Source organism: Elgaria multicarinata, chromosome 3 (assembly GCF_023053635.1).
Source record: "Elgaria multicarinata webbii isolate HBS135686 ecotype San Diego chromosome 3, rElgMul1.1.pri, whole genome shotgun sequence".
NCBI classification, from domain to species: domain Eukaryota; kingdom Metazoa; phylum Chordata; class Lepidosauria; order Squamata; family Anguidae; genus Elgaria; species Elgaria multicarinata.
The window spans coordinates 132,707,588-132,721,696 of record NC_086173.1 but is presented as its reverse complement, the minus strand read 5'-3'; the positions used below and the strand labels follow the sequence as shown (position 1 = coordinate 132,721,696).

At 39.1% G+C, this 14,109-nt stretch overlaps 1 protein-coding gene across 12 annotated transcripts in view; it reads right to left on the bottom strand.

The window, feature by feature from the left end:
* FOXP1 (forkhead box P1) overlaps nt 1-14,109 on the bottom strand; it is a 630,188-nt gene that overhangs the window by 58,276 nt on the left and 557,803 nt on the right. For all 12 annotated transcript variants that reach the window (XM_063122009.1, XM_063122004.1, XM_063122006.1 and 9 more), the window contains one exon: nt 9,161-9,265. In XM_063122009.1, the coding sequence (XP_062978079.1) occupies nt 9,161-9,265 (105 nt within the window). The remainder of the gene's footprint in view (nt 1-9,160; nt 9,266-14,109) is intronic.

Here is a 14,109-nt window from a genome sequence, read left to right as displayed (position 1 = left end):
GACTAGCACACAAGTTCTCGGAAGATTGCACCCCAACTCTATTATGCATATATCTAAAAATGATATTGATAATGCAAGAACATTGGTAAAAAGAGGCTTTATTTAATAAAAAGGATCACAACTTTTGTTATTTGCTGAAACATTATAGGAAGCCCTCTTCTTTCTCCCCCCTCCACCTCTTTTTGATACATTAACACCTACAACTACATTTCCCTTCCATAACACCAATAAAACGAGAGAGAGAGAGAGAGAGTGTGTGTTGTGGTGATTAATAGTTAAGAATTATTAGCTGAATAGTTAATAGCTATTAACCTATTAACTGAAGTGCACAGTTCTCATTAACAGCTACGTCTTTAAACCGGGTGTAAAGGTGAAATGCAAAAATTACAGATATAACTAAATACTTAATGCTGTGCATATTTTGATGACAAAAAAGACTTTCTACCCTCAGAATCCATTAATATTTTAAACTAAAAATTCAGCCACCTAAAACATGCAGCAAAGGAAACAAGGTAAAGGTAGAATCCTTAAGCTTTAATTTAAGATGAATGCAATGGATTTCAAATTAGAGATGTTAAGCCGGTCATACGTGACAAGCTTTGGAATATTTTCTTTTGGTCACACTGCTTGATGGTTCTTTTCATCCTTTGTTACATTAGGCTCTTTTTTATAATGACACTGAGAGTCACAGTGCATAATTAATAGGAAATGAAATATTCAAATGGCCTCTAATGCAGCCCCAGTGAAATGCTGTTGAAATAAAAAGGCTAGGGAAGTGTGGAGACATCAGGAATGGCTATGAATGTTGGCATGTGTCACTTTTTTAGAACTCAGATAATGCAAATATAAAAAGCACGCTAGCACACAGCAAGCAAAAACAACAGGCTAACATAAAAACACATCTTTGTGGCGCTGCAGTTATTATTATCGATTATTAAAATGGGCAGCTTAACCAGTTGTGTTTTTCACACACATCTATTGTTAAGTTGAGACATCAAAAATATGGCACAATCACCTACTGCACAATCAAGAGCAGATGTAGCAGTGTGTCTAAACAGTATTGTATTCCACAGGATATAAATGGAGTCATAGGCAGACATATGTCATCTTTAAAATAAACACACACCAAACAGCTGTATGCATAAGTCACATATTTATTTGTTAGCCTTATTTGGCTTTTATCAGCTAGATTCTGTGTTTATTTAACTCCACCCCAGGAATAAAATCATTAACGGGGAAAATTACTAATCGTGCATTAGGGAGGAAAATATTGCAGCAGTTGAAGGCAATCTTGGTTAGAGATTCTAGGCACATTTCAAACCAACACCCTCGCACTGACAGCCTTTCAGGATTCCTGCACTGCTTACACATCTCAAAAGAGTCTTCAGTAAAGGGCCTGAATTTAAGCTTCTGTGTCAGGGCACAACACAGCTCTCCTTTATCACCATATGAAGATACATATATAGAATTCTCTAAAAAGTGAAAAAGCCAAGGTTAAAAAGGAGTAAATCAAGTGTTTCTCTTTGGACTGAAACAGTTCATTTTGACAGCTGATCTTCTGTCTTTGAAAGCAGGCAGCACACAGAAAATAAACACAGGTTGCAAAGATTTTTTTTTTTAAAACAAATCACCGTTAACTGTCTACAATATCCTGGACTGTCTGTATTTAAAAAACAAAACAAGATCCCATTGGATTCATATTTGTTTAATATGGGATTTCCTGGACGGCTAATATGCACACAAACAATTACACATAAAAGAAGGAAAGGCAACACTTATTTAAAATTTGAACTGTGAGTTGTATTTTTGTAAAGGGCTGAACAGGAAACTGAGGCTCAAATTCAAAGCCAGCAAATTCATTTTCTAAACAATGATGAACGTATCTATATTTCTTTCGGTTTTGTTAAAGGTCACTGGACTTTTATTGCAACATTTTAGTTTTCTTTCAAAAGTACAAAAACTTTGAAAATGACAAATAATCACATATTCATGCCGTTATAATGATACTTGGCTTAAGAAGTCAACGCTTTTTATGAGACCTGTTGCTAATACTAGTACCACTGAATGATCTCATCTTTCATTCTGGCTAAATTCCAACATACAATTTCATTAACCCAGGTACTGCAGGTGATAAAACTCATTTTCCCCTAAAGAGACAGCTAAAAAGTACCAGTTATACATTTATGAAGTACCAGCAATCAAAATTATGGATTTTCTAAAAGGTTTTTAACTACTTTTATTGAAAGGAAAATCGCTGTCTCAGACTTTTGTGACACTATTGCTAATAATAAATTTTACCATTTAGACATAGCAATAATGTGAGAGATGGTGTCAATAAAAAGTATGAAACAAAGATGATCCTTGTCTCCTAAGTAATGCTTTCTGATTAGATACCGGAAATTAACAATGGGAAATATAAACTAAGCACTGGCTTGAACTCTCCTGTGTGATTATGAAAGACAACAGGTTTAGTTCCACCTGTATACAGCATGCAGCAAATATCTTCAATGTATAGAGAGATGCACATTTCATACTTATTTGTTCATTTAGAAACCTAACCAAAAGAACTAAAACAAAGAATAAATTGATACTTTAACTACTTAAAAAAACACCCTATAAGGATGCCTGTGATAACATCTTTGGGACACTTCACTAAAAACTTTTCCTTCTAATATTATATACATCACTAGAGGGCAGTGTGGTATTTAGGCCACTCTGACCTTTTTAAGTGATGTAACTATTGGAAAGGTCTTGAACTTCCCTACAATGTCAGCAAGGTTAATAAGGATGCTGTAAAAACCTGTGGCATTCAAATCTGAACTCCAACTTACACATCTAACAATTTTGGGAATAAAATTAATAAAAAAATTCATCTGTTAAGAGTTAAGGTATATTCATACTGAACAGATTTCATACACTTTGGTCATCCTGTCAGTATTTATAGTGGATTAATAGCATGAAACACCTTTAGCCAGCCATCTATTTTATTAATGTTCGAAGAAGTGAACTGGCAAGGGCCATGTGTTTGAATTTTAAAACCATATATATCGTTGATAGGCTTTCCTCCTCTACAACTTCTTCCTCTATAATGTCAGACAGATTTTACCGTAAGTCTCTGTTTTGTTAACTCCAGAGGTAAATTCAGCTCTAAAACTCTCTGACATGCAAATAATAGCAATTAATGCATCTGAAACAATTTATGATTTCCGGCCTTCCTTCAACGTGTATTAGCATATACCTGGTCTCTTTAATGTGCACTTTTTCCTCCCCAAAACCACAAGCGTAGTTACTGGAATTTCATGTGGAAGTGCTTAAGGGGTTGAAAGTTAACACCTTTGTGAGCTGAGCAGCCTCATAGTTGCTGCTAAACAAAAGCCTCTTTTAGAAGCTTTCCTGAAATGTTTTCTTAACATGTTCCAAGTAGTTTTAGGCAAGCAACTAAAGTAAATAAGATGTTACCATGATAAAAACACTTGTGAAAACATTGCAGAGTGTGCCGAATAAGTTTCTTTCACACAAGCCTTCTTTAGTATTAGAAGTTAAATTCACATGAAGCAGATTACCAGCAAGCCTCCATCTGCCATTGGCAAAACCCACAAATTTTAAAATGTATTCCAATTAAAGGTATTACTGCACCAAACATTGCAAAATCACAGGCACATAGACACACACAAATACTATCCAGCCTATATGTTTCTACTGCAAAAGTTATTCGGTCTTACAAGACGCTAACTATAAACACACACACACAGTAAATTATGTTGGATAAATGAACTATTGCTGGTGCCCCACTGGACTTTCACGGTACTATTTTTGGTAGTGTCTGTCAATTCAGATTTGAAGCTATGTCCTAAGACTGTCTGCCATCATCATGTAAAGAAAGCAACGCTTGCCCTTGAAAGCAAGCCAACCAACATTCTGCAGGGGAGAAACAGAAGTTGCCTGTCCTCCAAAGGAGCCTTTCTTTGTTCTACTCTATAACTATATTTTCCTTCACCTGGAAGCAAGCTTCAACGACAACAATACATCATTTGACCCCTCATGCCTGTGCATGCTGTGCACATATTTCTTCTCTGTATTTTTTTCTGGGAAAAGCTATCAGCAGCAACAAGTGCATCTGCAAATAGACACACTGCTAGACCACGTTCTCCTGAGGGGATACTGTGCAACCTCTTAACTGTAGCTTTGCGGTAGAGTTCATGCTCTGAATGCAGAAGGTCACAGGTTCAATCCCTGACCACTCCAGGTAGAGCTGGAAAAGCTGCTACCTGAAACTTGGAGAGCTGCTGCCAGTCAGTGTCAACAATACTGGGCTAGATGGGCCAATGATCAGAGCGGCTTTCTATAATGGGCTACACTGAGCAAAACAGTGCCACCAAAACCTGTCCCAACTAGACTCTGCAAGAGATCTAGCCAACAACTTTTGTGTCTCTTCCCCACCCCAGCATGGCTCCAGCACACTTTGTTGGAAAGTTCTACTGCACTTTGTGTCACTTGCAGCTCCAACAAATTCAGATATCACACCAAACTATGGCTTGTGCTAATCATAGTTACTAACCCATACCATATTTGAGGTTCCAGAGGTTCCAACAGGCAAACCATGTTTTAGAGCTGCTTGTCTGCTCTTGTTTTCCATTTGCTCAGCACTCAGGTTCAAAAGCTAACTTTTTTTCTCCATCATTTAGCAATCTCTCAAGTGGAGCAATGGGCACAACTGTTTTGTCAATTATTTGCAACAGAAAACCTTGGATTTGAAATCAGTGTCATACCATGGTTTGATAGCCTGGGTTGGCAGGCTGTCACATAATTTGTAAATTGGCATAGGAGCATACGTAATACTATACAACGATTTGGCTTTTACAAACAATGGCTTGGTATTATGCTTGAATTGTGAACACAGATCATTTCAATGTGTGTGGTGAGGAAATAGTGATGCAGGATTTAGAGATACTGGAAAATATAGGAGGTTGTTCAACCTAATCTGGATGGAGTTGTACTCCCCCTGAAAGAGCAGGTGTGAAACTTGGGTGTTCCTCTGGAGTCATCTGTCCCTTGACAAAGAATGCCTTCTACCAGCTATGCCCCTATCTGGAAAGCAATAACCTGGCTTCAGTATTCTACGCTCTGATAATCTCCAAGTTAAATTACTGCAATGTGTTCTATGTGAGGCTGTTTTGAAGACAGTTCAGAAGCTGCAACTTGTGCAAAATGCAGTAGCCAGATTGACAGCAAGGGCCATGAGGCCTGAACATTTAACACCAATTCTTGTCTGCTTGCATTGTATGTTTCCAAGCCCAATTCAAGGTGTTGGTTTTGACCAATAAATACTTTACATGGCTTGGGACCACAATACCTGATGGAGTGCCTCTCCCAATATGAACCTACCCATATACTAAGATCATAATCTGATGCCCTCTTCTGAGTGCCTCCTCAGAGGAAGGCTTTGAAGATGGCAACCAGGGAGAGGGCCTTCTGGTGATAGATGCCAGATTATGGAATGCTCTCCCCACTGAAGTCCACCTAGTGCCAACATTGCCATCTTTTCAGTGCCAGACCTCTACTTCCAAGTATTTGACAGCATATGATGGTGTCTTTTTTTTAAAAAAAAAAAGTGAACTGTTTTATCAGGACCCTGTATCTTATTGAAACTGTTTTTAGCTGTTTTAAGTTGTTTTTAAACAACTTTTTTGTTAACATTTTTACATTATTTATTATGTTGTATTTTTAGATTGTAATTTTTATGAACAGCCCAGAGAGCTTTGGCAGTATAAAAATGAAATAAAGTAACTAAACAACTTCCCAAATCCTTCCCAAAAAAACAGAAATGGATCTTGATATGAATTTGTTCTCAAAGTCCCACGAACGGCATTTGAGACTCTGGAAATAGTGTTTTGCTGTTAATTTTTGGAAATTGGTCTTATTGTGAATTTCTATTCATGCAGCCTCACAGAGGGCAATTCAAAACTTTGGAATGCCCTTCATGAGGCTCTGGAGACCAGGGTAAGCAACCTGATGCCCTCCAGATATTCTGGACTACAACTCCCATAGTAAGCATGGGCAATAGTAAGGGATTACACCTTACACTTGCCTTGGTCTGATCCAGCATGGCACTTATGTTCTTATTATCTGACATGCAAAGTATCTGGAGGGCACCAGGTTGCCAACCCATGCCCCAAAAGATGTGCTTCGCAACAAGTCTTGGGAGTACATGCATAAGAATCTACTATGTATGCTTGATAAAGGTGTGATGCCCTCATGTACTTTAATTCAAAAGAGTTTTCAAGCATAGCATTTATTTTAAAGGGAAGAAAAGGAAGGAAGCGAAGTGGCTCCACTACAGGGCACTCCTTCCCTTGCATATTATATAGCATAAAATATGTTTTTTTGCGGCAGAAATGACGAAGTCTACCTGTTTTATTTTCTACAGTGAAGAATGAGGCTATTTTATCACAGCAGTAAAAATGGGCCTTTTTTGTTTTTATGTTACCTGAGTATTCTGGGCAATGCAGGGTGCGTTGGTTTCATTAGATTTAGCAGAGTCACCTGCTGACAGCAGTTAGCTCTAACTGATGCTACAATTTCATGACCACCACTGTCTAAGGGCGGGAGAGAAGTAATCCCGCAAAACCTTGTGTAAAGCTGCAACTTATTTTGAAAAGAGAAAGGGAAATGAATATGTACAAGTAGACTACGTATCTGATGATATCACGAAGTTATCCTGCAAATTGCAAGCAAAAGACAAGTGGGATTGTTATTTGTACAATATTTAACTTTAAAACCAAAGACTCTGTAGTGGCCTTATTCCTGGGAACAAACACTACAGAATGTGTATAGAAATATGGCAAAGCCCCTGTTTCTTCCTTGGAAGATGTAGTGCACAAGCAAAGCCCCTAAGAGTCATCATTTTAGATCTCATACTCCCCCGCCCACCCCAGTGTCCAAATGGCATACACAATTAGTGTGGATATTCTTGTAATTTTATTCAAAGGTCCTTTGGATGGCAAATCAAAGCTAGCTAACATGTGCAACTGTTACATTAAGAGAGAGGGGGAGAGGGAAGGAAGAGGACACTGTCCTGAAGTTTCAAACTTTTAGCATCAGGGAGAGTTGAGTGGGTCATAAAAGCAAGGCCTCTTTGAAGAGAGCTTTGTGCCAGTAGTCTGACAATGAGACGAGAGCAAATGTAATAGGTTAATATAGTTAGCTTGTGGTAGGCAGGGAGGTCAAAAGACAACATGCCATCAACTGCTGATAGTGTTCAATAGGCTGCACAACAAGGCACACAGAACAGCAAGTTTGCATTATCTACTCTCCCTGTGGCAATGCCCAGGAACCAGATTCTACAGAAACCACTCATGCTCATTAATGCTTCCTTTGTAAGTGGAAAAACCAGTAAAGCAATATTCAGAGTTACTTTGGTAAATAAGGAAAGTGAGTCCTAAACCTGTCAAGCCACACTGTCTCAGTTGAACTAAAACAGTTCTGCACATGTATCCCTTGAAAAACTGTAGAGGGCTCAGGATTTCATAGAATCATAGAAGAGTAGAGTTGGAAGGGGCCTATAAGGTCACTGAATCCAACCCCCTGCTCAATGCAGGAATCTACCTTAAAGCATACCTAACAGATGGCTATCCAGCTGCCTCTTGAATGCCTCTAGTGTGGGAGAGCCCACGACCTCCCTAGATAATTGGTTCCATTGTTGTACTGTTCTAACAGTCAGGACATTTTCCTGATGTCCAGCCGGAATCTGACTTCCTGTAACTTGAGCCCATTATTCCGTGCCCTGCACTCTGAGATGATCAAGAAGAGATCCTGGCCCTCCTCCGTGTGACAGCCTTTTAAGTATTTGAAGAGTGCTATCATGTCTCCATGCACACTACAACAGAGCTCTAGATCAGGGGAGGCCATGTGAACTGGCAACATACAGATCAGATTCCCCAGCAGGCCTGTAAAATGTACGTGCCTAAAATGGCCATTTGAGTCATGGACGAAAAAACAAAAAAGGGTTTGAATTGAGTCAGCTAGTCAGTCCCAGAAATAGCTAACAAAATCTGTTAGAGATGTTCGTATTCTTCTCAGTAAAGAAATTCCCCTTGTATGTGTACTTGATTCTCCAAGGAGCTGCAGGGCCAGAATCAAGCCAAATTTTCCACTGTGGATATGAATTAATGGCAACATGGGATACTGGTACATATGTATAAGTTATTCCCATGATCCTTTATGATGTATGTGATGGGGAGCACACACTTACTGTCCCATCTTGAATATGGAATCAAACACGTTAGCCATATTCCAATGTTAAATTCAACATTTTTATATGAAGCAGGCCCAGTGGGGATGGAATGGCCACAATCTGCTCTCCTATCATGCATAAACTCTACAACCTTTGAAGCAAGTACCTACGAAACTAGTCACAAAAGGAATGCTGCAGGATACCAAAAGATACAGGCTTAGCATTTTAATGGTAAATACAACAATAGAACACTGGTAGGGGCAGTACAATTTATACAACTCTTACGTGCAGGGATCCCTGTATATGTAGTACCAACTAGCCAGTAAATAAATTTTTATACATCAAATTGTTTTCATTGGCAGTGGGGAGAGGACTGCATCAAACTACAGGACCTCAATTAATATAATGAGAATTTAATTTTAATAGTGTAGACTTTGCTCATTTGTTACATATTTGACACAAATTAATTTTGCATGAAATTTTCCCTCTCTACATTAAATAAAAACAGGCAAAAAAAATACAAAATCAGTTAAATAAAAATGTTAAGTTACAACTTTTTTTGCTTATGCTTCTACACTTGATTCAAGGTTTGGGGAAAACATATGTATTAAAATGTATACAAGATGGTTGGTATACATGATGGTTGGCAGGGCACTGTCATGAAAATCCAAACACTATCGGATGTGATCCACACCTGCAGCAGAGCTGAACCCAATAGGTGTTGACTTCAGACTTCGATGAATGAGGTCCTTTGGCAGCCATACTTAAATGTCCTTCTGTACCAAGGACAATGGGGCTCACACGTGATGTATATTTACAATGGACACTTCTGAAGGAAAGCCACTGACAGCAAGAAGTATTTCAGCTCATCATAAAGCAGAATCATGCTTAATGAAATACATGAAATGCCAAAAAAAATATTCTTACTTTAGAAAAGACTGGAAATCTTCACATACGGCTTCACAGCCTGGCCATTTGCATACTCCATGCCCATAAAGTGGATGGCTATGAGAGTGCTCTTCGTGGGATAAACTGAAAGAATGAGGAAAAAAAAGTGGGAAAGCATTATAATGCGATGCTTTGAATGAATTTGCCTTGCTGTGGCGCTGAAAGCAGAATGTACAGGTATAATACATAAAGAAAATGAAATACCCAAGAATGAACAAATTGTTTTGTTTCATGAAGCCCTCCTTTGAGATTTACAACAGAACAGTCACAAGCCTTGCAGAGTTTGTAACAGACAGGTTGTATGTGTCTGATTAATTAATTAGAAGTTTGTATAGAACTGAAATAAACATAGGAAGTAAACGTTGGGAACATTTAACAGTGTAGCTTGATGTCCTACTCGTTACAAAAATTGTTTGAACACTGCATTATTTACAGTATACACTATCCTTGCATTTTGCATTTTAAATACTTTTTAGGATTAGATGCTTCAAATTGCCACATAAAATAATAATAATAAAAAACCCAAACCATACATCTCAATGTTACTGCATCTTTAACACTATAGTGATGGACTAGTATATATATATTTTATCGTAATGCCTTCTTTGCAGCCTTTTTCAGACTTTCCAACAGAAAGTAAATGTTTTTCAACTATAAAATTCATTATAACAAGGAATTTAACAACAAAAGAATGCTATTGTATCAGTTGGTTAGAAGGCATAATTAACCTTTATGTTTTGCAGCAACATCACTGTTTTATATAACCCCAAATATAGTTCATAACAAAAAAAGCATGTGCATGTGTGTGGGGGGGGGGGGAAGCGAAACCTTCTGAACATGAAAGGGTTAAGCATCTAGTAAGATTCCAATCAATAGGTAATGATTTGGCTGCACTGATCCAAGTCATGAGATGCTTTGATCCAGGCCATGTGGTGCTCAGGGAAATGTATCTGTTGCATTAACTGATGAACCATGTTTTGAAATATCTTTACTCCACTTCAGCATGAAAATTTCTTAAGCAATCTTTTTTTCTGACAATTTCCATAACCTTAAATGACTTTTATAAACATAAGATGTCCAAGTTACGTTGAATAATGCATCTTTTTGACCACATTCAAACTAACACTACATAAAATCTTTCTGGAAAAATGTGAATCCCTTGCATGTTACAAGCTTCAAAACAAAAAGATGTAAAATAATAGACATGCATGAGGCTGCAAGTAGAAGCTGGAAATCTTGATTCCCCCCCTCTCATATTCAACACATATGAATGTATTACAATTCAGTATAGACTGTTATTGCATTATTTACTTCCACAGAAGAACAAAATTGGCAATTTGATGTTTTACTGGGCCAAATTCCGCTGGACGTTTACTTATTTATATGACACACCACAGTCCAATAAAATTAAACCTTATATATTTTGCATTTCTTATTGAAATACCAACGTGAGATATGCAAGGGAAAGTTGTTTGAAATAAAATCTTCCAAAGGAAAAAAAGTCAGAGTATATATTAGAAATAGGCAGAAAGATACTAGACCTATTATTTTTCAAATGCTGAGGTTAATCACAATGTAGGAAATTAATAAAGTTTGCATTGTAGTGCAAGTGCCTTTTATACCACAAATACAAAGACTGGGAAGTAGTCATTCACCAGTTTGCTGATCTGTGGGGAAAAGAGTGATCGTAAACCACTCTTCATATGCTGGAACATACATTAATTTTCCAGTAGTAAAGATGAAGCAGTTTCAGGAAAGCTGGTATTTGAAGTGGCACACTGGCTACGTTCATCAACATTTATATTCCAGTAACAGGCCATCCCTAAATGATTGCAGAAGCATATTTGCCTGCAATGTATTGGTGTAACACTGCTGGGCCACTATTTTATATGTGGTTACGAGACTGTCATAGTTACTGGAATAATCAATCTGAAGACCAGACATAGGGCATAGCTACACAATAGGGTGTAGAGGGAAGGGGGGGGGGGATGATCCAGGACTTCCCTGCTTCCAGGATCGTCCCTGGCCGTCTAAATGGAAGTGCAACGTCCCGGAAGAGAAAAGGGATGTCGTGCCCACCATATATTTTTTTAAAAAAGAAAGACCAGAGCTGGAGTGCACTTGCGCTCCAGTGAAAAAGTTTTTTAAAAGCCCCGACCCCACTCCCTAGACTCCCCCCAGACTGATTCCTTCCCTCTGCTGACCCCTGCTACTTGCAGGGAGGAGGGAAGGAGCCAAGATGGGTGCCCAATCCATACCGCCTGCGGTCATCGGGATCGTCCCAGGATCATAGGAAAAAATGGGGGTGGGTGGGAAGTGGTCCCAGAAATCCCGGGGAAATGGAGGGATCGTTCCTCCCGGCTCCCAGGATCCCGTGCATCATGTGGATGCACAGGGACAAACCATGGACGGTCCTGGGGGAAAAGGCAGGTATAGACATGCCCACAGATTGGCATAGATTTGAGAAATTAGTCTTGTTTTACAATACTTCCTCAGGTGTGTAAAATTTTAATCCCAACCCCTCTTCTCATTCTCTCTCTCCCTCCTCTCTTACATACACACAATCCCACAACAGATACAGAAAATCAAAATATAAAACCTTCATGTTACTGTTGCTAGGATGTATTTTATGTATTAATGTATACCTGGCAGCTTACAAAGTACAAAAAGAGATTTCCCTATCCCAAATGGCTTAAAGTCTAGAATCTGACACAGGGGATAAAATGGAAGGAGGGGAGGAAAATAATGTGCTGGATAAAAGGGGAAGAACATGCAGCCATTGCAGTCACATATACTTAGGACTGGTTACAGTGGGGTATAGGGACAACCATGTAGCTTTGGAATATTGGGGGAGGGGGGGAAGTATTCTGATAGTGGAAAGATTGCCAGACTTGAACGAAAAGGAGGATTCAAATGCCCACTCTGCCACGAAACTAATTGAGTGGTCTTCGGCCAATCACAACTATTTAGCTTAATCAATGTGTTTATATATGCATGTATGTGTGGGTAATATGCATGTATGCATGCGTACATACACACATATACCTACACACATGCATATATAAACACATGCCCAACCCCTTCCAGGGGGTTCTGGGCAATATCCCCACATTCTACATTTCACATTTATTTTCACAACAACAACACTGTGAAGTTGATTAAGCTGAATAGCTGATTAAGATGAAGAGAGCTTTAGCTATTGTGCAATCAGGGCCAACACAAGCTCTCCTGCCACTTGAAGCAACTTGCACTGCCCCTGCTACATTGCTGCCGCCCTTCTCACCACTGCGCAGCCTCATCCCCACCCCCTTACTTTTGCTGCTGCACCGTGCAAAGGGAGGAATCGGGCTCCTGTGGGTTCTCGCAAGACCCGACCAAGATCTCACGGGCTCTCACAAGACCACATAAAAACATAAGAAGAACCATGCTGGATCAGAGGCCAAGGGTTCATCTAGCCTAGCACTCCATTCGCACAGTGGCCCACTTGCTGTCGACCAGGACATGGATGCAACAGCACCCTCCCGCCCATGTTCCCCAGCAAACTGGTGTATATAGGCTTACTGCCTCCGATACCGGAAGTAGCACATAGCCATCAGGTGAAGTAGCCATTGATAGCTATTAGTTGCACAGCTCTCGTTGATAGCAACAGACAGCCACGGCATGCTCCAGAAAACCCCGCCGGCTGATCAACTGCTGCAGCAACTGCCATGCTGGGAGATTGGCTGGCTGATCTCCCTGGGGCAACGGTTGGAGGAGGTGGCAGCAGTGGCAGGGGTGGGTGGTGCTGGCCGCTACTGATGTGGGTACATGAGCCTGTGTAGCAGTAGGATTGGTCCCAAGTGCAGTACAGAAATAAAATATATGGACTGAAAAATAATCCATAGAGAACAGTCACATTTATATTGTTTTGGCTTTTACAGAGATGGCAAGAAGTAGGATGTCGGAGGTAAGGTAGTAAGAAAGATAATAAAAAGTAGGTTGCATTTGATGAGTGTCTTGAAGTAGCAACATACTATCTCAAAGAAAATGAAAAACAAACCAAAACACACACTACAGAAGTCGCTATCTGAAACTAAATGAAAGAGGGTCGCTGAGTCAACCATCTCCATGCTTTCAAGGAATAGATATATATAAATAAAGAGCACAAGAACCCTAACAACAAGCTGCATTACATGTTTTTTTCCTCTCCCCATAATTACAAAGTCTTAATATCAAAATGTGAATCAGCTAAAGTCACGCACGAAAACACTTGTTTGTGTGTATTCCTGTCAAGTGATTAAGAGTGTTTTTCGAGAAATTGTTTTTTTACCGTTACTGGTAGGCTCAGTTAGGGAAATAAAGTGCCAGTTTAAAAATAAGAGAGAGACTAGCAGCTTACAATGCCATCGATTTACTTACCAAGTAGCCTATTCAGCTTCATGCTAACAGCAGAAGGTCCATTTTAGGACAAGTTCCACTATGGCACGTTTACAACTGATGTTCTACCTCACTCAGCTGTTCTTAAAATTGAATGATTTAAGTCTGCTTGTTGTCTTGTTATCAACTGATTTTGCAGTCTTAAACAGGCAAAAAACCAGGCATTGACGTTAACAGTCTGTTAGGATCAATGGAAAATTCATAGCTATGTCAGTGTTTTTGTTACCATGTCTGGAAGACTTAGCAACATTTTCCCGTAACAACCACAAAAGCACAAACACACACACAAAATGCAACAACAACAGGACAAAGTGTCCATGTTTTCTATAGGGGCACCAACTTTTAAGAATTGCCAGTGCAAACCACACATCTATCTCCTAATCTGTGTTTTTTTTTAAAAAAAATACCCTTAATAAAGACTAATAGTGTTAGCCAGTTTTATGAAAACATCCCCTGAGACCTATATATGATGTATACAGAATTTTACACAGCTGTGATCATGCTATGAATCA